This window comes from Cuculus canorus, chromosome 2, assembly GCF_017976375.1.
Source record: "Cuculus canorus isolate bCucCan1 chromosome 2, bCucCan1.pri, whole genome shotgun sequence".
NCBI lineage: Eukaryota > Metazoa > Chordata > Aves > Cuculiformes > Cuculidae > Cuculus > Cuculus canorus.
In genome coordinates, this window is record NC_071402.1 from 129,273,990 (window position 1) to 129,299,208 (window position 25,219).

The window sequence follows — 25,219 nt, forward strand, 5'->3', positions numbered from 1 at the left end:
AATCTTACAAGCCCTTGAAATCCTAATCCTTTCATTTTTTTAGCCTCGTAAAACATCTGAATTCATATTTCCATGAAGTATATGTGATGGAAATCCTTACAGAATCGATACTGTGTGTTGTAGACTGTATATCTATACTTAAAATATAATTTAAGTTTTGTTGTTTATGGCATTATTTTTCTTGTCTCTGAAGAACCATTCATTAAACTGAATATTGAATAGCATTTATTTTATCAATTATTTGAAGACAGCCACCTCTTTTCTTTTAGTTACACTGTTCTAGTCCTTGACTGTTTACTTCTCTTACTGTAGTATTTTCACGTTTTTTTTAAGCTTCCTTACTGACTTAGCTTAATTTAAGGTAGTGACTTTGATCTTTACAATGATGGCATTTTTTGCTATCTTTTGAAAAACCTTTCCTTGTAATAAATTAATTTTTCTACATGAGAGTGAATAACCAAAACTTCTCAGATAATATTTGCAAGTTAGATGAGTTTGCACTGGGTAATTAAATTGTAAATTGATTTTCAGATGACTTCTTTTCAGGTAGATTTTACAGTGCGGTAAACTTTACAGTGTGGTAGATTTTTTTAATCTATGGATTTATATAGCAGATAAATGAGCTGTGAGCAAGAATACAACTACTGGACATTTCAATTGAACTCTATTACTCCAGCCCATGGGAGTGTGTGGGAGCATATTGCCATCCAAGTCTCATGTAGTGAGTCATCAGGGAAGAGAAAAAAATCATTTCAAAGTTAGGAATCACAGTTTTGCTTTTTCATTACAATGGCACGTGAGACACTTTTTCTGAATTAAATTTAAGAGTTTTATTGTTTTGATCCAAGAAAAAAAGATAAACATAGAACTGCACAGATCATGTTAGATTTGTAATCTTGATGGCAGCATGTCTTCATAACTATCACCTTGATTCTGTGAATCCATAATACTCAGTTGAACCACAGGATAGGTGCAGGTTTATATGGTAAGTTAGGATTTGACTGGACTTCTTCCTCTTCACCTCTTATTTGAACAAGAAATACAAGTCTCTGCTTTCTGTATGCTGCAGGCTGTAGGTGCGTCTTGCATCTGTGTGCAGGCTCCTTTCCTCTGCCATTTACTACCCTTTACTGTGCTTGTGTGGTGTGTACAAAATCTTCTGTCTTGTCCTAGAGGTGCTTCCTGTCTGTTTAGACCTCAGCATTATACTTGAGAGAAGTCAAGGCTGAAAGTGTAAGAGGTTGGAGCAAATGGTTTGCCAGTAAAAATGTATTTTATGGAGCATGGATGCATTGAGAAATTGACAGAACTTTATTAAAAAATATTGTTATCTACCACTGGAAAATTGTGGTTATTGGATATTGGCTCAATACTTAGATATACAGCAAGTTATCAATATAAACAGTGTGCAATGTAAGCAGTATTGCTTCTAGATTATTCTGAAGTTTAATTTAAAGGTTTTGAAACAAAATCTATAACGGGAGAATTCTGTTGAAGAGGAATATCTTAGAGAACTTAAATATTCAACGCATAACAAAAAGACAACTGCTTCTGTTTAAAAGACAGCTCTATGTGTTCTTTCCATTTTTAAGTTGACTTCTCCGTAAAAGATATCTGTGTGTACACACAGAATACTATATATATATATGAATACACGTATGCAAAATACATACATACATACATATGTGTGTGTTTGTAGTTTGTTGACTTAAATAATGGGAAGGGGTATTTTTCATCTTATAATTAAAACCAAACCGTTGATGTTAATAACAAGATCAAATGCTTACAGTGTGCTAGTACTGTCTTTACAGATTTTTTTCAATGGACAGACTTTGGCAATGTTATTAGAGTACTTTGCAGGCTGGAATTTATTCTGGTTTCACAGTTGTCTTTCACCCCTATCTTGAATTCTTAGCGTTAATTTTTTTTTTTTTAAACAGATCTAGTCACTATTCATAAAAGTTGAAACCTTTTCTATTCTTTGTTTGGTTTGCATGTCAGTGAAACTTGTCTACAAGGCTGCTTAATCTCTCTATTTAAGTTTACGTGATAAGTTTCTGGTGGGTATCACTTGGAGGGTGTTTAGATAAAGGGATGGCTTATTCTTCTGCTTGCATGTCCGTTTTTATCTCTCAAGTCTGTCATCCCAGACATTTCTTCACTTCACGTTTGTGTCCTTCCGTCTTCCTTCTTTCTGTTTGTTCCTTTTTTATTTTTGTTTTTAAACTACTAGTCTATGCTGACTATGACCCATATGCTGTGGCAGGAGTGTGTAATGACCATGGAAAGACGTATGCACTGTATGCTATCACAGTCCATCGGCGAAATCAGAACAGCGAAGAGACATGGAAGACATATCGACGGTACAGTGACTTCCATGACTTTCACATGAGAATCACTGAGCAGGTAATTAACAGAGCAGGTATTTAATCTCATAAAAAATCCTTTAAGGTTTCTTTGAAAGGTGCTGTTTCTTGTCTGATGACATGGCATGAGTATAGGTATTCTCAAAGTGACTTAGTATGTTGAGTTACATAACAAGACTATCTTATTGTCCATTAAAGTATACTTTTTAAATGTTTGTGTTGTACGTTATTTGTACTGAACAGTTTAGAGGATCACGTTTTAGTTTAGTACCTGATGGCTATATAATTGCTTTAACAAGAGGAAATGGAACTTGGAAAACTTTTCCCCCCACCCCAGCCTTTTCTTAATTTTACTTTAAAATGTTTGTATGGAAGTGCTATTGATCTCGAACAGTGGCCTATTTTGTTTATTGTATTTGTCACAAAGATTAAGAAATAAAAACTGAGGTTGGGAAATAGATATTTAGGTTTTAAGTGAAATGTTCAGGATCAGTGAGGTCGCAAAAGGGACAGCTGCTGGCAGTTCAGAGTACTGCTGGAAAGTCTACCTTTTATTGCCATATATGTATTGTCAGACTTTTAACTCTCCTAAAATGAAAGAAGGAAGAATAGAGACTTGTAATTCACCAGCTGGTACAAAGCACAATCTGCTGACATGGAAAAGCATCAAAAATGCAGTGGCTTTAAAAGAGGAGGGTAAAATGCTTTTAAACCAAGCTTTTGGAGAAGTTGGATTTGACTACATAGCCTTTGAACTAGTCAGAGTGTTAGATTGTATCTCTTTGCTCTGTTATTAATAGAAAGGCACAGCAAACAAATTCTGTGCAGGTAGATTGGCATTGTAGGCACAGTAGTAGGCAAAATTAAAAAGGCTTTATTAAAAAAGTAAATGTTGAATATTTGAATTGAATTTGAATAAGCAAATCTGACTTTCCTTTGAATTTCCGATTATCTTAGCGTGCTGTCAAAAAATTTGAAATACCAATTTCTGTACTCCTTTTCAAACCAGTATTTTTTTACTTTTTTTTTTTAAATTAATTCACTGTTTTGAAGACTCCCTGACCTGTTGAAACAGGTACGGCTTCCTGGATCTTACAGTGAGTTAATGCTGATACAGGGCAGTCATTTAAAACTGGCCTACCAGTAAATGACAAGGAAAAAAAGGCAGAAGCAAAATATTTCTAAATATGAAAACTCAGAAATTTCTTGTTGTTAAATCTGAGTTCTTTGAATTTACAGAAAACGGCAACATCATTCTAAAACATTAAGACTGCAAAAAGTAAAGACATTTCTGTGCTTCATTGTAGCAGCTCAGAAATTCTCAACAATTTGCTATGTTTTGACAATAAAATAGACATTCCTACAGAGTTTATGGACAAGGAATGCCACTGATACTAAACATCCTTCTTGTTTGCTTGTCTGAGGCATTTTGTTGATATGTTAAGGATGAAGGTTAGAATCTCTTTCTTAAAGTAAATACGAAGAGCAGAGATTTGTGTTTTTCAGAGAAAGTAGGTACTTGATCCAGAATGGAGTTGAACTTAACTGTGCGTAGTATCTGTATGAGCTTTTTTCCGTAAAGTACTGAATAGATTCAAACCAGTTTCTTTAATCAGTAATGTGATAAATACAATTTGAAGTATAAATAAAATATAATACATTTTAAATTGAAATATAAAATAGAGACTGTTCTTTGCTTACATTGCTTCTGTTTAGATACAATATCCGAATAAAAACTGGACCATTGTCTGTTTAAGTTATTTTCCCACATGACCTGTTTGCAAGGGAATGGGATTCATAAAGTTGGAATTAGTTATTCTTCGGTGCTTCTTGCATGCTGTAAATGCCACATGAGCTTTATGACCTTCCAAAGTTTCATGATATCTTTGCAAAAAGACACCTTGCAGGGCCTGAATGGAATCAATCTCTTGTTAAATCTTTGATTTTGTCATCTTCTCTAGAGAGCAAAGGACACAACCTTTTTCCAGATTTCTTCTTAAATCTTAGATACCATAACTTTCTTGCTTACTGCTTTAAGAATACTATTTATTATTTAGAGAATGTCTGGAATTTATGTATGAATAATCCTGATTCTTCAAGTTTTATTGTTGTCACTTTTTTATTTTCATGCATTGCAGCAACCTTCTAAGTGTTAGGGCTGCTTCTTTGCCCGCTGCTTCTCTGGAACACCTACTCTTTCTGTAAAACTGGAACAGTTTAAGGCATGTGAACCAGTACCGTTTAGCATCATTACCTGAAGGAGTATAGTAACCTATGTATAAACAGAGGTTCCAGGGGTAGCAACTTAATACCTTAGTAGGTTTCATTGGAAGAAAAAAGGGAAACTTTTTTAGAAAGATCTGCAAGTTCCCTTGATGTAGTCCCATAAACCTACTAGCTTCTGCACAGATAATAATTATAAATCTTGAGCCTAAACCTTTTTGAGCAGGTGTGATGACAGGAATAATTTGGTTACTATGCGAGTTTGTATTTCAAAAGTGAGTGTGTTCAGAAAATAAATTGCAGCTTGAAAGTCTCCTGAGAATTTTTGTGCATTTATTGTTAAGAGCTTACCTTTTGTTTTGGCTTCTCCAAGAGATCTGAGTTCCGGGCTTGATCTAGAAATTTTGTCAGTTGTTATATGCTAGATAAGAATAGGTGAATATAATGACTACTATCGTTTCTGAGCTTATATGGTGAATTGAAACCAGAACAAAATCTTCTCATTTTTTCTAGTTTGAAAGCCTTGCAAACATATTGAAACTTCCTGGCAAAAAGACATTTAACAATATGGACAGAGAATTTTTGGAAAAGAGGAAAAAAGATTTAAATGCATATTTGCAGGTAAGCTTTAATGTTACTTAGGTATCTTTTTTTCTGAGGTAGAAAGTCTGCTAGAATGCAGTTTTCTAAAGAAAGCAAGCATGATGTATTGTAAGTAGTATGCAATCCTTAATACCCTAATAATAAGAACTTCATATGATCTAGTAAGTTTGCCTTTTTCTTTGCTGCATTGTTTTTCTCAGATAGTTCTCTCCCAGTTCCTCTTATGTGGTGAGGTTCCAGCTGTGTTGGTTTTAAGCTCTGCACCACTTAACTTTCTTCCATTACACTCATGTTTGTGGTTACTTTCTCTTGTGCTGTTGCATAAGGATTGCCATGGCACGGACTCTGGCGATGCACCACAACCATGCAGCTTCTCCATTTATATCAGCCCAGCTATAAGAACTCACTTGTCCTACTTTATAAGGACTTTCTGGTCATCTAACACTGAAATATGTTGACTCACTCAATGGACATGTTAACAATAAATGATAGAGATGAACAAAACATAGTGAAATCTGATTGTTCTATTTAGAGTGCTAATATTTTTTCCCTTCAGAGATAGATACCCCTTTTTAATAGTGATATTTTTCTCAGTCACAGATATATTTTTTCTTGAGTCCTAGAAGCAGTTTGAGTGGTCATAGAAGTGTATATTTTTCTGTGAGATGCTAAAATTAACATACTAGTTAATATTACAGGAATTACCAAGACATATGTTGTTTCCATCCTGATAATAGTGTAATATTGGAATAAAATTCCGAGAACGAATGAGAAAATATGTTGTGACGTGTGGTTTCTTTTGTGCATGGTAAACTTTTACAAAAATGAATGATATGGCCTTATTTGTTGTTTATTAAAAGCACCTTTTAAAAACTATTTTACTCAGCTCTTATTAAGTCCTGAAATGATGAAGGCTTGTCCAGCTTTAGCGCATTATGTATATGACTTCCTGGAGAATAAAGCCTACAGCAAAGGGAAGGGGGATTTTGCACGGAAGGTAAGTATGTTTTTTCACTGTCAAGGGAACTTTAGAGCATTCATTATTGCAATTATCACATTAAACAGAGTTGTTGAATTGATATTTAAAAGCTATAGAAAACATTCAAAACAACTTGCCAGTGAGTTGCTTTCATACTTTGGGTGGCAAAGTATCTGAGGACATATGGGACCAAATATTTACTGGTTTTATAACACGTAAATTTATTTGTATGAGAAGGAAGTAAAATTTTCATATCAGACACAGCGTATTGCACCAGTACTACTTTGTAAGTGTGTGTGTGTGTTGCAAGTTACTTTGTCAGACATGTGATTTTTTTTCTGCAGTCTCATTCCTTCTAATTTCTTTTTTCAGTTCTTTTCTCTGTATTTGCTGCTGTTACCATGCTCTCCACCCTTCAGCCCAAAAGATTAAACGCGTTTCTCTTCAAAAGCAGCTGTAATTTATTTAGCCATTGTGACCATTCAGAGTAATTGGTCAAGTCCAGTGTACCCTTTTTATTAAGCCAGCAGAACTCTGTTCAGACAAGTGATTCTTTGTTCAGTTGACCAGTTTGTATGGTCATCTGCTTTGCAAATGTAACTATTTCTAAACAGTTAGTGATTTTGATATAAAAAGCATCTGCAACTGTATTATCACTTCAAGTTGTTCTGCCCATATCTCTTAAATATTTAACCCTGAAGTGGTTAAATATTTATCAAGTTTTATGTTGTGACTAAAGTTGGTTTCTAGCTTACCAAGTTCTTCATAAACTTAACTTTTTGAGGTCATCGCAATAGTATTCGTGCCTCTGTTTGGACTGAATTTAGAATGTATTCTCAAAGAAAAATTTTAACAGTTTCTATGGAACTACTTTGTTTTTAATTATATTTGCCATGATAGTAAAGCATATTATCTGATGCTGTTGAAAAGAGGCATGTTTCAAAGATGAAGATTTGGAAGCGGAAGTGAAACATCTGGAAATAGGAAGCTTGGAAGGAAGAAATTGCATTGAATGGAGAAGAAAAAATAAATTCAAACTAGGAAAAGCTGAGAGTTGGGAAGTGGAAATGACTCAGGGAAAACACATACTGAAAGGTGTTACAGTTACAGGAGGTTTGTAAGGAATGAGAAAAATAAATGAAAGCAAAGCTAAAGCTTTATTCTGTAATGAGGTTAAGCGGCTTCAGTTGTTCTTTTTATTATTGTTCTCTGGAACAGTGTGATACTTCTCATAGTGTATTAATATACTGGTGTCCTCATAGATTATACAATTCTGGTTAAACATCTTCCCCTTCAGATGGACACATTTGTAAACCCACTGCGTAACTCTATGAGAAACGTATCAAATGCAGTCAAGTCTCTCCCTGACAGCCTGGCAGAGGGAATGACTAAAATGTCAGACAACATGGGTAAAATGTCAGAGAGACTGGGACAAGACATAAAGCAATCATTTTTCAAGGTAAGAAAATACTTGGTAGTTAATACGTGCTAGTGAATTAATAGGAATTAGCTATTGACTCAGACTTTTACTGTATACTATAATGAAGAGACAAGTCATTACACAGGAAAGCAATCTGTTTTATACCTATACACTTTCAACAAGGTCCAGCAATCATTGTACTACAAACATGGAGTTCTCTTTGCTACTAATTTTAAGATTGCATCAGCAGACTGTTATAGTGATCCTTCTTCACTTAATTCAGTGCAGCCACTCAAAGAATATGAGAGTCACTGATTTTCTAATTTTTTTTTACCAGCCGTTCTCATAAAGCCAGTTTGCTGCATCTGCTGCTTTCAGTAGGAAAAAAACCCATAATATTTTGAAACTTAGAATAAGGGGACAGGCTCTTCTTTGCTTATTCCTTGCTGAATTCTGTTTTTAATTAAATTTCCTTTGTGTCTTCTGTGCCATCTTTCCTCATCTCTGATATTCCTAAAATGTAATACGTTAGAGTGGGGAATGGTAGCATGGCATCCTATGTAGAAGTTCAATGAAAGTACTGATCTTCCTAACATGGCCATCTTACCTTCCTTTCCCTTGTCCTCCTTTTTCTGTGTGTAGCTGTAAGGTCGCTGATTGGGACTGTCCCATCTTGTGTTGCCAAAATAGTTATACGTGGCAGATATACCATGTGTGCATGCAGCAACTGAGATGAGTTGACCCTTAAACCATGAAAGGAAATAATAAATCTGTAGTATGGGGGGGGCAGGGGAGCGTTGTTTGTTTGCTTGGGATTTTTCGTTACTTGCAAGATGAAATCCTTCAGACTTTCTAATTGCTGGTAACTTCTCTTGTCTGTGACTAACAATATATCTGCAGTTATGCTCACTGGGAAGTCCATAACTAGGCGGGACTTAAGATCAAGAGGAAATACAAGAAGAAATATCAGTCCTATATGAATTTGTAGATGTTTTTCAGTTGAAGCTTTATATACTTGATAAAACGTACGTGGATTGTCTTAAAGGTTTTGGTAACTTTGATAGCGATAGAATATTTACAGGCTTGATTTGTTGAAAGATGAAAGGACTACTGCATATTTATCTGCAGTTGTATGCATCTGACTTGACCAAATGTTTGGCTTTCATTTTTGTAACAAAATTGATTATGAAAATTTATCTGATTTATTGGTATTCTGTGGTATTTTTTCCTTCATAAACATTGCCCTTTTTTCATTATAGGTGCCTCCTTTGATTCAGAAAACCTATTCAGATCCTGATCATTGCCGTGTTGCAGCAACAATTGATGACAATGTGAGTCTGACATTTGTCCTTTCAAAGTTGACTTCTCTAAAATCAACTTAATGAGTAATACGTTTCACATTAAACTGTGTTTATTATTTTCTGATATTATACCAGGGACTTACAAACAGTTATTAACTTTTTAAAAAGAAACATACACTTTCTTCTAGAATTAATATCTTTGTTAATAATGAAAAGGTTTGGACAACTGTGAAATAACTTAGAGTGTACCTGCTACTGCTTTTGTGGTTTGTTGGTGGGGATTTGTTTGGTGTTCCCCCCTCCTTCCTGTTTCTGTCTACATAAAAACAGTATGGTGCCAGACCGTTAACATTGTATGAGTCCTGATTTCTGAAGTGACTTTTTTAGGGGGCAGTTGTTTAATGGGTCAGAAGTAGTGTTTGCTATGTTTTTGTGGAAAAAACACTTTCAGAACGTGTTCCCAGATAGTAAACTTTTAGTATGTGGGTACCTAGAATGTATAAAATAGTAATATTTGAAACTTGAAAATTAAGTCTAAGCTCTTGGTGTTATCATAAGCTATGGTGCTTTGCTATTGTTTTGGTTGAATCATTGATCATATGCATGAAGACAATTGGAAAAAGCTTTTACCTTGAAGTAGGACAGAAAGGCCATGAGATTACCAGTGACTGTATGCAATTTGCTATGGTCATAAATCTGCACCTGTTGTGCCTTTTACTTTTTGGGTTTTTTGGTTGCATCAAAGCATTCCAGTTTGTCATCCTGTGTATAACTGCTGTGATAGGTGGTGGATATATTTTTGCTCGAACTAGAATAATGTACCCTTGACTACTTCTGGGTTTTCTTTTTCCCCATTATTTTTCACTAGATCAGACTGTATCCATTAAATATGTAATTATAAATGTATACTGAGGCTTCTGTTCTGCACAGGCAAAACAAAACAATTCCGTTGAAGTAGACGAGCAGCTTTTCTGGAAGCATTTAATTCATCTTCTGTAAAATTATTAGAAGCTACAATTCTTGATAGCTTTTAAGTTAGCATACCAAGTGTTTCAGAATGGCAGACTTACAACGTGCAGACTTACAATGTTTTAAAATTTTTCAGCTCTCAACTGTTGTTTTAAGATGTGTTGTTCACACCTTATAGTCACTAAATCAGATAAAAATATGGCAGTTTGAATGGAATTTTATGTATTATTTGTTCTTAAGCATAGGGAGGCAGTATTGTAAAAGTGAGGTGTGGAACTATAAAATTCTGAGCTGAATAATGAATCCACTGTCTCTGTTCCAGTTATATGTGAAGATGGGCTTGTCCATGTAGCTGTAAAGTCTTGCTACTTACTCCAGCACAGAATTAACAATATAGTGCAAAGTACTACCTTTCCAGGTAGAGCAGTATTGGATTTAAAAGACAAAACCAATTTCTGAATGCTATGCTTAGAATGTAAAAATCCTAATTAAAAAAAAAACAAAACAAAAAACAAAACAGAGAATATGCATTCAGTCTTTAAATAAATTTTGCTGAGGATATATAGTAAGATTTTAATGTTAGCTTGCTATTCTGTAAACTTCTAATAATAAATATAAAGTTTAAATAATGAATTGGTCAAATATTAGATTGATTTGTTGTATTTGAGATAAATATTTGTGGTCTCTTGTGGAATACAACTGTAACTACAAATGCTATCTTTTTAAGTGGTAGCTTAACAATATGTAGGCTTGTATTTTGGCGTATAAGCAGGCAATGAGAACCTGCTGCCTTTTTCTGTAAGAGAAACATTAATCACAACTGAGATGAAAATCTGATAACTTTCAAACTTCAGAATTTAGTAAACTCTCCCTCAAATTTTGGCGTTTGAAGAAATTTTGACACTTACTGCAGTTGAACACCATTCATGTTAAAAAGTTTTTCCGCAGTTACTGAATCCTCTTTTGTGCTTTCTAAAAATCTTGGGTTTTGTAAGCCAATTGCTGTAACATCTTCTGTTAAATAATAAAATGATGACTCTCTTAATGCACAAGCATAAAAGCACTTAAGTGCAATGCAGATTGGAAAAGTATCTAAATAAAAAGTAGTTCATTGCAGTGAAGTGCCATTGTTCTGGGAGGTTCTGAATTTGGCCCAGTCATCCATAAGAAAAACATGCCAAAGGAGAGCTCCTTCCAGAGTTTTCATGTGCGGTAGTTGGAAGCACAGCTACCAAAGGACGAGGTCAGGAACAAGCTCTCTCTTTAGGATGTATTTACTTCTATTAATTCTGTTCAACTTTGGTGAAATAACTGTTTCTTTTTGTCTTATTTTAAAAATTCAGACGATGTAAGCCTAGTTTGTTTTTAAGTTTCAATCTTTCTTTGCTATTAGTGATGTTATAGAAGATTTAGGGAAGACGTTATGTTACGGTAAAACACAGAGGAAAGTGTTTCTGTCAGTATTCTGCTTACAGTAAGCCATTTGGGGGAATAGCTACTAAAATGGTAGCGTTCTGGAACTGAAATAGAAGTTTACTAATGATACTTTCACTTTCTTGATCAGGTGGATGACAATATTCCCCTGAGAGTAATGCTCCTCCTTATGGATGAAGTCTTTGATTTAAAGGAAAGAAATCAGTGGTTAAGAAGAAATATAAAAAATCTGCTTCAGCAACTGATTAGAGCAACATATGGTGACACAATTAATAGGTACTGCTTTTCTTATATAGAGCAATAGTGTGGGTGAGACTGTGTAGATTGTGTTTATAAATCCTTTTTAGTATTACTAAATTATTGTGTTTTAGATCTGCACTCACTCCCCTCTGAAGAAGGTCAATAAACTAAGTACAAATGTAGTGTAAAGCACAGATAAACACAAAACATTGCTGAAAGATTAATTATAATTACACTTCTGTGTCAGAGAACTTGTAAAAGAACTTTCACATATCAACAAGAGTTCATGTTTCTGTGAATTAACTTAGTACTGATGGTGTCTATGCTTTTTGCCCTGTGTTTTACACTATACTTTTTGTTATTAATACTATTTATTACTTTCTGCAGTGTTTCAAATATTTACAAGTGATATGCCAGCACTATTAAATTATATGAACTGTACTCAGTTGTCTGTTTTTGCTCTCACACTTGAGAAGATGGAGGGGGGGGAATGAAAAGGACTGTTAGGCTGTCCAGTCTGACCCCCATTCTGTCTGTAATTCACATACACCCTTTTTCATACAAATATAAAACAAACTAGTAGTACTAAAAAAATGTAATGTTTCTTGCCCTCAGCTTAGAAATCTACTGTTTCCAGGCTTTCCCTTCTAGTCATTTGTTTCTGGAATGAGAGTAAAAATCCAGAACAAAAAAAAAGCTAGAAACAGCACGGGCACTAAATTGTTGCTTTGGATTAGTGCCATGAATCAATAACTTAATTTCTGGCAGGTGAGTAGTAGTTTCCTATTACCCTTTCAGGACATTCCTCACTGTAATATTGCTTTTTATTCTTCACAGGTGGTTTGGTTTTTTTTTTTGATGTTTTAATCATCACTGTTAAACATACAGACAGTTCTTGTGGAATCGGTAGTAACATGTACATAACCATGTAACAATGATAGGACTTTTTCAAATAATTCCTTGTGGCCAGGTGACAATTATCCTGAGACCCGTGCTTCCAAACATGCTGTCCTGTTGAACAGCTCTGAATACGTCTTTTCTGTTTTCAGAGTGTAGTATGACATTAGATGAGTTTGTGCACAGGCTTCTGCTTTCTTATTGTAGTCATGTGTGCAGAACCCTTTTGCTAATGCGTTTGGAGCTATTCCGGATACTCACAGCTTCCTGTGGTTCAACAGTCATACATCATCCTAGCAGACTCTTGGGATTTAATGGCATTCTGCAGCAAAATTGTTTTCCTATTTCTTAGAAGACTAAATGCCAGTTGTTTAGGGAAATAGCCCTGGGATTATGGTGATACACAGATGCATGTGTCATTTCTGTAAACATACTTGATTTGGATATTGACTTGTGTGTATGTATTGATGAATGAAGGTCAAGATTAATGACCAGTCTGTATCTCATGTTAAAGATTATATAATAACTGCATATACATAAGTATGGTAATTCCAGATCTCAAGTAGATTCTTTACTTACAGAAGTAGAACTTGAAGAGCTCCTCCATGAAGGGGAGAAGCAAGCAGAACATTTATCCAGTGCTGAGAGGAGATACAACAGTTTTCCACCCTACTTAATCTGCATGTAGTCAAAAAGAAAAAGGCATTAGCTTTAGCAGTGATCAGTGAGTTTACCTCCCTACTGTGTGTTTATGTACCTGTTTATGAAGTTTGAGAAAGCTGAAATGATGGTTGATTGGTTGTTTTTTGGCCACTGAGTGTATTTCTTTAAAATACTATACTTATTTGTTTTAAAACTTAAATGAGAGAGACTCCTTGCTTTAATTTTTAGAAAAATAGTTGATCATGTTGACTGGATGACGTCTCCTGAGCAAGTAGCAGATGCGGTGAAACGCTTCAGGTATGTCTTTTATCATAAATCTTAAATGCAAAATACTTGTCAGTTGATGCCTGTGTATCTCTCCTGTTCTCTTTATGTGAGATTATTACTGTTGTACAGAATTCCAGTTGGAGTTTACACTGCTTTTTCTGTGTGTTGAGAGAAAGTAATTGTCAGATGAAGAATGTTTTAATTTTCTCCTCTTACTTAAAAAGTTCTTTGATAACTCAATCTAGAAGAGCCAGAGTATGGGTATACTGATGAATTTCATCATATTACTGGATGAAGAGTCTTGTTTATCTTGATGAAGGCATGTACATGCCTTGTCTTAAAAGACAGTTATTACTAAAATACCTAGCCCTAAGCTAGTAAGTTTTATTTGCATGTCAGCAGATAAATGGAACCGAAGTCTTGAGTTTAAAAATGTCAAAGGCTCTGTCATTCCATTTCCTAAGCGTGTTAATGGCTTCTGCAGTATTGTTGAGCAAGAGCCCTCTGCCCCTTGCAGAGATAAAATAGGGTACCTACTTGACAAATATTCTGTTACTCTTTAATAAAACCAAGTAAGAATGTACACATCTTACTCAGAAAAAGAACATGTCATCCACTGAACCGAAACAGCTTTTCAGAGTCATGTCTTTAGCATCGGGCATTGTACTACACTGCAAGTATTAATCTCATCTTTAACCAGTTGATAGTTATAGCAACTGTCAGAGATAAAATGGAGCGTTATGTCTTCATTAATGGAGGACTGTAGACTGGAGCCTAAAGTCTCTCAATGGCAATAGAGATTGATTGGTAAAATCGAATCTTAGATATATTTTATATAGCATATGTGTGGTATTTGAAGGTTTTGGTGTTTAATATTTTCTTAAAAATATCTTATGAGGTAGCTTTGAGGAATTAAAAAGAGCCTTTCACTTGATAAAATTTTAATGTGTTTTGACAGATTTGCTTTTGTTACAGAGATGCTTTTTGGCCCAACGGCATCTTAGCAGAGACTGTTCCGCGGAGAGACAAAGCTATTAGAATGAGAACAAGGGTGGCAGGGAAGACCAAATTGCTGGAAGTAATGCCAGGTGAGCCTGGGATTGGATCCTAATAATCCTTACCATGTATTGTTACTTGAAATAATGTCGGTATTGTTATTGATTATGGAAAATTTAAAAGAAATGTTGACATACAAACTGTGTTTAAATAAAATGATGTTTAATTATTAAATAACTAAACATTTTCACATGTACTGTGACTTTGCAACAGTAATTCTGTTAGAACCAGCCTGTTGTTTAATTTCACTTAGAGGGTTTAAGTTTAGTGCACGAAATACCTATATTTTAACACAGCATGACTTGTAAAATAATGTGGTTCCACATATGTAGTGAGAAAGTGAAGTAATTTTCAGAAATTATTTCTGCTCTAAGAGGACTTTTAGTTTATTCATATTATATAGAGGCACTGTTACTTGAAATTCCATGCTACAGAATCTGAAAGACTTAACAACAAACTTAAAATGATTATTAACACAAAAGGAGAATTTAGCTTAAAACTACTGCGTAACTTTCATTTTTGTAGATGAACTGAAGCACATCATAGGCGCTGAGACAACACGGAAGGGCATTCTTCGAGTCTTCGAAATGTTCCAGCATGCTCAGCTGAATAAGAGGATGGTGTATGTGTTTCTGGAGAGATTCCTAGAAACCTTATTTCCTCAAAATAAGTTCCATGAGCTCTTCAACAAACTGCATTCACGATCAAAGCAGATGCAGAGGTATAAGCAGAGACTACATTATACTCAAGCGCCTTCCTTACAGAAAAGGTGACACTTCAAACCTATTAAGCTGGTGTATGTTTGTCCAGGAGTAATTACTTGGGCAGATTCTCTGGGGCTTCAGACTCACATGCTGTTATTTTTGCACCAGTCTTCTAGTGTCACGTATTAGATTATTAATGCATCTGTAAGACCTGTGGATCTTCTCATCTTCACTTGTAATACAACCACTACCAGAAGGGTTTGTGTGTCTTAAATGATTTGGTGCGTCTCCATGCAACATTGAGAAGAATACTGGCCCAATATCTAAGAATGCTGATTCCTTCCGATCCTGAGTCGATGTTTTGCCAGCAGTGAAAAGTGCCAGACTGTTCAAGTAAAGCACAACTATGGTCCTAAAATGGAAGAAAAGGATGTTATGGCACTGGGAGATAGTGCAATGTGTGAGAATCAGGTGGAATTGTTCTACTTTGACTGTTGAGGCTCTGTAGGCTTTTAACATTCCCGTAAAGGCTGAGCTAGCAGGAAAAGCAGTCTATGGAATAGCAGGTTCATAGGAGAGGGGAGAAGTAGCTTTAGCCCCATCATAAAAATAAATTTATTAGTGAAAAGTTGAGGTAATGGGGCTTTCATGCCACGTTCACTTGACCTTTCATGTTTTGAAAAAGAAACTAACAGTAGATCTAATGGGGGTTTTAGTAAAGACAGGTGCGGTAGAAATAAACCCTTTATTCTGATTATTCTGTAGTGCTAAGGGCCATATTCTGCTCTTACAGCACCTGGCGTACATTTTGCATGTAACTTCAGTGCAGAAGGGGCGTCATATTTAAGTTCATTTGGCATACTTGAACATGTGTCAAGTTGATGGTTGTAGAAGGAAGGGGGTACATGTTTCAAAGAGGGTAGACATCGTGTTAGAAGATGAGGAAATTGCACTAAGACACAGTTTACATACAACTCCCCTCTAAAATTTGAAACTTTTTTGGGTGTAAAAGACCGTGTCCTATGTAATTGAAAGACTCCTCACCTTTTAGCGTGTAAGCCTCGTATGGAAAAATATTCAAAATAGTTTGTTCCTCACAGGTAAAGGATTCCATTAGTCATATGCAAACACTTGGAAATTCCTGAACGCATCTCAGTGTATATATGAAAATAAAAAGGAGATAAAACGACAATATTTTTTTAAATAATTTTTTATTTTTTTGCATAGTGTAAAATTTTAATAAAAATTTGACATCAAAGGCCCCACATCCATCTGTTAAGTTTCATTGAAGAATTTCTGTCCAATTAAAAATAAATTAACCACTGAATAATCCTGTTTGACCACAATATATCTCAGTTTGTGTTTTCTTTTTCATAGTCCCCTACTGTTTGAACACTACTATCCGAGTAAATAGAGAGCAATCCTATAGAGTCCATTTTTTTTCCTGAACGCTAAACGGTAAGATACAGCTGTCTATCAAGGATCCTTACAGTAGTTTGTGTCTTAATGGGAACAAATGATCCTTTTATGTAGGGAAGAACATAGACCTTTTATGAAAGCGTTCTAAGAGAAGATAGAAGGCTCTCAAAGGACCTAGTTAAATTGACTGAAGCCTCTATATAGATAATTTTTTCTCATGGACTCTATTAATGCAATGTAGCCTTTTATCAAACTACTTAAAGATGATCATATTGTACTGTTAACATTATCATACAGTATGCATGGGCTCAAGTGCACTTGTTTTCTTTCTTTATTGCAGAACTAAATACTGTAAATGAATCCCTTTCTTTTATAATCCCTAGGAAGACAAGTTGGTAGCTATGTAAGAACCCTTCCACCTTCCTCTCTGCAGGTTCTGTAGAAGCGTGATGATTACATGCTGTTGAATTTAACAAAATTCTTGAGTTCTGTGTGAATTAATCAACATAGCCAGCTCCTGTTGTTTACATGCCTGCATCTTCCTCTCGTGTCAGGGTGCTCAAGCATACCTGACATCTGACTGATGAAAGATCATTCAGCAATTGTTTGTGGCGATATAGTAAATATACCATTGATCCTACCAAATCTAGTTTGTCTCTTAAATCACTGAATTTGTTATGCAGTATGAAAGTGGGAAGTTCAAATACTTTTTTGTCAAATCTGTGGAACCTTTTATCTATCTGTAGGTACCATGAAAAATTTCAGGAGGATAGTGATCATGTGCAAATTTGGGATTTTTTTTTCTTAACTATCTGGTACATTTCTGTACAAAAATAAAATAATATCTCTAGGAATGTGAATTGAACATAATACACCATGTTTATTAGTCGTTTTACTTAATGAATTTATGACATATATATACCTATACACACATTTATATACATGAGTGTGCATATGTATATATGTATTGATAAAGTCTTGTCTTCTGTATTTAATTACAGAATGTGGGTTCCTAATTCAGTGGTGCCTGTTGGCTGGCGAGTATCAGAAATGAATACTTTTTGTTAAAAAGAGTTTGTATGTGTCTCAAATATTTAAATGGTTTTCCGGTTGACCATTTAAAATAAAACATGCAGCCTGTTATCCTAGAAAGACTCCAAAACTGAATGTTAATATACAGCACTTAAGTGTCTGGGTGTATCTTCTGGCCTTTAGGTGCTGTGACTGGCCGCTGAAAATTGTGCCATTGTCAACAAATGCACTTGTTTTAGCCTTAATTATTTTTAAGAGAAAATAAGCAATTGAATTTTTCATTTGGTTCATCCTCAAGCTTGTGCTGCTGGTGTTTGCTAGAACTAAACAGTAAATTTTAAGTGCTGCCAGAATGTGTACCAAAATGAAAATATATGAATTCCACAATCTAAATTTTAATTTTGTGCAATATTTTCATTTAATGCATGTGTATTTGAGTAACTGTAAAATAAATGGATTTTTAATGTTTTGAAGTCTAGGTTAAAAATGTCTTCTCAGCTGAACAATTTTGCATTCTCTTGTTGCGTTGTTTATTTAAGGACTTGTTTTAAAAGTCTTATTTGTTCCTTCCTCCTTTGTTGATTCCCTTGTTCTTAATGATCCTTGCTCATCTGAGCAAAGTTCATCTATTACAAGGGAAAATTATGAAGAGCACATCTCATGAATATAGCTGTTATAAATTACTTGTGCATATCATTGTACAGTGTCAGCTGTGTGCCTAATTGTTCTATTGATGCTTTTTCCCCTCCCTTCCCCCTCCTCTTGTTTCCGGAACAAAGAATGAACATGAAACAGGCTGCCACAGTCACTGCTACTGAATGGCAGAGGACTCTAAATTTTTCTTTTGGAGTTTGTGTTTATGTTCTGTCCAATAGAAAGCTTAAAAAAAATACATTAATAAAGTATTAACAGGATTTTTTCAAGTCTCTGGCTATTTTTAAAATAACTTTCCCTCTAGCAGGTACAAATGTTCCTCAAATCCAGGAAAAAAAAATCATTCAAGATAAAGGTATTGCTGTGAAGTACTGTTTAAGTAAAACAATCATTCCTTGATTTTTGTTAAAACAATTTGTAAACTGGTTTAGGTTTTAACAAAGTTATCTCTACATCAATTTTCAAATAGTATTTACAGTGTCTCCTGTGTTTTAAAAGGAAATATGTAGAAGTGAGATTGCATGGTGTAGAAGTTTTATTATGTTGTTGGGTTCTTTTGCTCTGGCTTTTTCCACTGGTTTTATTTTTGCAGCAGCTGGATCTACCATGGGAGCATAATTGTTGCCCTTGATATATTTATTCCAGCTGTTTCACATTCATCAAAAAGATGTTCTGAGGTATGGAGATGTTAGTTCTTTGACCGTAGGGTAGCGTTTACCGTTTTCACTAGATTTACACATTTTTACCGGAGTACATGGACATATCTCAGGAATTTCAGCAGCTGATTGCCACTTCTTATTTTATCGTAACAGAATTTAATGGCGAGAAATTCACTCCATTATGAGCCTTTTTAAAAATCTTAAAAATAACTGCCATTTACTAAGTGAGGGTAACATGTCTGTGGCTTACTTAACTCTCCAGTCTATCACATGTTTATGTGGGTTTTGATGTCTAGTGAATGTGTGAGGATTGCTGAAGTTTTTGTGAAGTTAGTAATCAGAATCACTCTGCCTTGATTTAACTACAAATTTCATGATTTATCTCTTGGTAGAAAAGATTATATAACGAAAACAACATGTTCACTTGTGTATTTCAAAAAAAATTAAGCTGTGTTTTCGTGAAACACTTGAAACATCTATGTCACTGCAGTTTCCCTCCCATGCATACAGAAATACGTTTGAATACTTTTTATATTCAAATATCTTAAATAACTGCTTCCCCTGCTGTGTCTCTTTGAATTACTATGGCCTGTTGGGGTTGGGATAATCTGCATAGGTCAGAAAGGGCTAACTGGAGTTCTCCTTTGACATTTTAGAATTGGAATAGTACATAAATTAATTCTGAGGTTGGGCTTAAGCAGAGAACTAAACTGTGTTGAATTTGTTGGCAATCAAGTGAAACTTGCTGTGGGAGTAAGAAATGTAGCTTTCAAAACCAGACTTGCTCTTATGAGTATTAAAAGCAAGTCCCAAGTAGTCATTTAAGTCTGTGTTTTGGATTTTCTCAGCTTGAGTTCTAGGAAGGTGATAATTCTAATTAAGTTGACATAATGATGGAATTTTCTGTTACCAGTTTACTAGAAGTCTGGGTCAGAGATTCTGATAAAATTGTGAGAATTAAGAATGCTCTTCTTAATCTAGAACGTGGAAGATGGTTGTGCAAATTACCTGGTTATTCCATGTACAGAATAGCCAGAACTTGAAAGAAGCTTTTTTGTTTTGTTTCTTAAAATAGCCAGCTGGTACCACGTAGGTACAAAACTTTCGTTGCACAAGTCATCTCATGTTACCAAACTACAGGTTTCTTATGTTTCATTTGGAAATTGAAATTTGAAATTGATTATCAAAAACAATGTTTTCCCTTTTGTATCCAAGGACTTCATGCAAAACATTCCTTTGTAGTCTCTAAAAAAATTGGTTTCTTATCTTACCAGCTTAATTTTATATTACTTATATTGATTTAAATCACTAGTTTGCTAGTAGTCCCTAACAGCATTCCACACAAAGGTGGCATGCTTATACCTAATGTGAAAACACAAGAGACATTCGGGGGAGAAAAGGCTTCATTCAGTGTTCTGCTATCTTACAAAATCATATTAGTGCATAGTGAGACAGATGTCGTGCAACTGGAAATTCATCAATTTTGCTGACTGAAAATTTTTTCTGTGCCATTGAAAGGAAACATGGGCCCGAGGTTCTCTTGCATATCACATATATGAAAGAGAACTAAGGTATTTTTCTTATAGGTATGTTTTAAGTGGTTCTGAGGCTTCTAGCTGACATTTGTGCTAAACATCTTTGAATGTGCTATAGCCTAACTGTTCTGCTAACAAGACCAATGCAGCCTGCAAAAGTGTGGGTTTGATTGACAAGAATTCTTTAGAACTAAGAGATGGACTCTTAGTGAGTGACAACTTGCTGAAGTACCTAAACAATTCCAGGTGATTCCACATGTAAACGTTTGTGCTATTTCACTTGCTATAGGAGCTGTCCATTTTTTTTTTTTTTTTTTTTTTTAGTAGTACTGATATTACCAATGTCATCTCTAGAGAATGTGTCTTCTTAAGCCATAGGAAGCGTAGCAATATTCACATGGCCATGTGTATAGGTGGATTCTTTTGGCTTGACCGTATTGGGGACAGGCGTAAAATTCATGGATGTGCTATAGAGAATATTAAGTAGTATTCTTTCCAAATAAACCAGTGATTTATTGAAGTAAGATTATATAAACGGAATTAGTTGAGCAATCATTTGATTTAAGTTATATTATGGTGCTTTATACAACAGTATTTTTATTTTGGAAAAGGCCACACTATGATTCAAGCACTTTAATCACATAATAATAAGAAGAGGTTATCGTAACAGATTTATCACCAGCCTGTATGGACTAGAGTGCAGGTGCCTGTCAAACTTTGATTGATGGGAAAGAAAAGCTTGCATTTTTATGCAACTCGCCAACAGATTAAAAAAAAACAACAAATAACTGATTAAAGTAGTATGTGAAAAGATGGACGCCGTCAAGAATCTGACTCCTTAAATTTGTATGAAAAGGGGTTTTTTTCTCTCTGTGCTGTTGCTGCCACTGTTGATTTAACACTAGTTGAAATGACTTATTATTTACTTGCTGAGTAGAAGAGTATAGTGTGAGTATTTAGTCTCTAAAGCATAACATAGGTAATGTATTACATATGTAATATATGAATTTGTAGAATTCATATATAGAACTGTTCTCAGCAGTTTGGTTTCTTGTAATCAAGATAAGGGAAGAATTTGAAGGGATGAATATGGGCAGTTAACAAAGTGAGGTCTTACATGGGACTATTTGACTGATTCTTTGCCTCACTGAGATTTGCATAACCTGAAGTCGTGTCATCTCTCTGTTCTACATAGCGTATTGAATTGAGTGTACTGGATAATAAGGGATGTTGTAATACAGGTAGAGACTGTGTAAATTGTCAGGGGCTTAATGCACTCTGAAAATGTTGAGGAGGAGGAATTGCTTGCTTTTATTTTTCGCCCACTCTAATTTTAGGAAAAGTGGCATTGATCTTTGACAGTTCTCCACAAAAATGACATAAGTATCCGTTGTACTGCATGCATGTTCATTTAACTTAGGGAGCAGTGTCATTTCTGTTGTTTATTGGTAGCACTAGGGTGGACACATTTCTAATTCACTAAAATATTTCTGGAGAGAAAATAAAATAGAAACATGGCTGAATTCAGCTGACTGAAACATATCAGCATTGGTTTTGGCTTCACTAAAGCCTTTGACACAGTTTCTCACAGCATTCTGCTTCAGAAACTGTCTGCCTCTGGCCTGGACAGGCGCACACTCTCCTGGGTTGAAAACTGGTTGGATGGCCGGGCCCAGAGAGTGGTGGTCAATGGAGTTAACTCCAGCTGGAGGCCAGTTACAAGTGGAGTTCCTCAGGGCTCAGTACTGGGTCCAGCTCTGTTCAATGTCTTTATCAATGACCTGGATGAAGGCATCGAGTGCACCCTTAGCAAGTTTGCAGATGACACTAAGCTGGGAGGAAGTGTCGATCTGCTGGAGGGTGGAGAGGCTCTGCAAAGAGATCTGAACAGGCTGGACTGCTGGGCCGAGAGCAATGGGATGAGGTTTAACAAGGCCAAATGCCGGGTCCTGCACTTGGGGCAAAACAACCCCATGCAGCACTACAGACTGGGGGAAGAATGGCTGGAGATCTGCACGGAAGAGAAGGACCTGGGGGTGCTGGTTGACAGCCGACTGACCATGAGCCAGCAGTGTGCCCAGGTGGCCAAGAAGGCCAACGGCATCTTGGCTTGTATCAGAAATGGGGTCACCAGCAGGTCCAGGGAGGTTATTCTCCCTCTGTACTCAGCACTGGTGAGACCGCACCTTAAGTACTGTGTTCATTTCTGGGCCCCTCACCACAAGAAGGATGTTGAGGCTCTGGAGCGTGTCCAGAGAAGAGCAACAAAGCTGGTGAGGGGGCTGGAGAACAAGTCTTATGAGGAGCGGCTGAGAGAGCTGGGGTTGTTTAGCCTGGAGAAGAGGAGGCTGAGGGGAGACCTTATTACTCTCTACAACTACCTGAAAGGAGGTTGTGGAGAGGAGGGAGCTGGCCTCTTCTCCCAAGTGACAGGGGACAGGGTAAGAGGGAATGGCCTGAAGCTCCGTCAGGGGAGGTTCAGGTTGGATATCAGAAAAAAATTCTTCACAGTAAAAGTCATTGGGTACTGGAACAGGCTGCCCAGGGAGGTGGTCGAGTCGCCTTCCCTGGAGGTGTTTAAGGAACGGGTGGATGAAGTGCTGAGGGACATGGTTTAGGGAGTGTTAGGAATGGTTGGACTCGATGATCCAATGGGTCCTTTCCAACCTTGTGATTCTGTGATTCTGTGATTCTAACCTAGAGCTACAGTATTGCTCCCTGCACCATACTCTGAGAGGAGACAGAACAGAGTGGCTCTTGCAAACTTGTGTAGCAAAAGATGAAGCAGTATTGAAGTGTGTGAATGCACAGTTCTCATCTTACCACACTGGCTCTGCCCAGGCATTCCTGTCCGTTCTGGTGATGTCTCTGTGCAAAGAAAAGAGAGAAGACAGTACTTACACCCTTCACCGTAAACAGCGTGAGAAGCTGTGACTGGATTATATCCGATATGCAAGATCATCTACTAAGTCCTTAGTTATGAAAAGTGGCTTGCTAACTTATGTCTAAATAAAATTAAATCATTCATCTGTTTTCATCAGTGCATATAATGAAAGGGTGGATTTCTGTGGCCACTACCATGCTTTTCTTTTAATATTGTGGACTAGAATTAATAAGAATCCCTCGGAAGCCACCTTTCAGTTTTTAAAATTATTTTAACTGAAAACTGTTGTGCTGCTGGTTTATGTAATGCCCAATCAAGTGATAGCATACTGAACTGAAGGAGATCTTCTCTCATAATGGTTCCATTAACTATTTTTTTCAGAAAACCAACAGTAAAACTTTGTACCCATTTAGTAGAAGTATGTGAGGTACAATATTCTCACTGTTTCCATTAACTTAGTGACTTGAATAAACTGAAAATAGGCGCTGCAGAAGGAAAATTGAGATGGGTCAGAAATAACCCTCAACTTCAGAATTATTTTGGAAGCTTAAACAAAAAAAACCACCAATCTGTCTTCCTACCCCAACACTTTAAGCTTTTACTTGGCTCATACAAATTAGACTAAATAATTGAGCGTTGCAGGTTCTGAGGGTTGGTGTCTTTACTGTCTAATAAATTTTTTTGTGTATCTCTAATGTGTGCATGTGTGGTTCTGAGACTTAAATGTTTCACCTCAGAGAAATACTATTATACAAGAAATAATCTTTGTAGGTTTGTAGGTTTTATTTTAGATTGAGAGAATTAGTCTCCGAATCTGTTGCATTGTCTTTGCAGACTGCTTTTGTTGAGCGCACAAAAAATCAATTAAATATCCAATGGCCAATGAGCTTAGCTATAAAATATTCGTCTTTTTATTTAAAAGACGAAAAAGATTGAGTAACACCACTAGGAATTGCCAGAGGTAATGTACATTTTTTTCTCTGACTTTTTTTTTTTATCAATCAGCAAATCCCATTTTCCTTCTTTCAAGGAAACCTAAACCAAGGAAATCTAAAATACACCCCTGTATATACATACATACATACATGTATGTATGTGTGTGTGCACAAAACACAGCCTTAAGTACAAAAATCCTTCTGTCCATCTTTTGAGGAACTTTACAGTTTTAATATTGAATACAGGGAAACAGTTATGGTTTGGGTTTTTTTTTTTTAAATGACAATGTTAGCATCTGTTTTGAAGGCTTCTTCCTTGTTGATTTCCTGAGGTTTTTTTAATCCAATCATAGTCCTTTTATATAAGTTTTAAGCCCTCACATCAATAGTGGCAAAAAAAAAGGTTGGCATACACTTGTATGTCTTTTTCAGTGATGTGGAGTGTTTTGAGCAATTTGAAATGTTTTCCATGAAGTTGCTCTTGAAATATGGACACGTTATCTTTATGTTGAGTGATGCCATGGATCCACACATTGCTCACAGAGCACTGGACTAGCTTAAAGGCAGAGCGGTTGTACCTGCAGAGCTGTAGGCAAAGAATTGTTTTGTGGGAGTTACAGATGTTCAGAGCATAGAAATAACTGAGTTGTTAAAGAATGCTCTTTCAGTAAGTGAGGACACAAAGTGAAATCTTGGCTAATTGAAGCTGATTACAAAATAGTAACGCAAATGGTGTCTTTGTGAGCTACTGCCTTTGAGCCCTGATTTGACCATATATGCTTGTGCCTTCTGTGTAGTTAATAAATGAATTGGAAATGAAATTGCATTTACTACTTTTATTTTGGGTCTGCCTCTTACGGGCCTGCAATAATTTAATTTGAATGAATCTTCTCTTTACCGTTAACCATTCCACATGCAAAATAAATTTGTTGCTTGATGCTAATAGCCTACTGCATCTTTTAGGTAATTTCAATTCATA

At 35.8% G+C, this 25,219-nt stretch overlaps 1 protein-coding gene across 5 annotated transcripts in view; it reads left to right on the forward strand.

Moving 5' to 3' along the window:
• The window catches only part of SNX13 (sorting nexin 13), a 121,898-nt gene extending 103,417 nt beyond the window's left edge, over positions 1–18,481 (forward strand). For 3 of the 5 annotated variants that reach the window (XM_054058877.1, XM_054058876.1, XM_054058879.1), the window contains 9 exons: positions 2,234–2,406; positions 5,103–5,210; positions 6,079–6,189; positions 7,469–7,630; positions 8,851–8,922; positions 11,426–11,571; positions 13,324–13,392; positions 14,338–14,450; positions 14,944–18,481. In XM_054058877.1, the coding sequence (XP_053914852.1) occupies positions 2,234–2,406; positions 5,103–5,210; positions 6,079–6,189; positions 7,469–7,630; positions 8,851–8,922; positions 11,426–11,571; positions 13,324–13,392; positions 14,338–14,450; positions 14,944–15,191 (1,202 nt within the window). In that variant the 3' untranslated portion in view covers positions 15,192–18,481. The remainder of the gene's footprint in view (positions 1–2,233; positions 2,407–5,102; positions 5,211–6,078; positions 6,190–7,468; positions 7,631–8,850; positions 8,923–11,425; positions 11,572–13,323; positions 13,393–14,337; positions 14,451–14,943) is intronic. The other 2 variants (XM_054058878.1, XM_054058880.1) reach the window with 2 other exon arrangements.
• Positions 18,482–25,219: the final 6,738 nt, after the last annotated feature.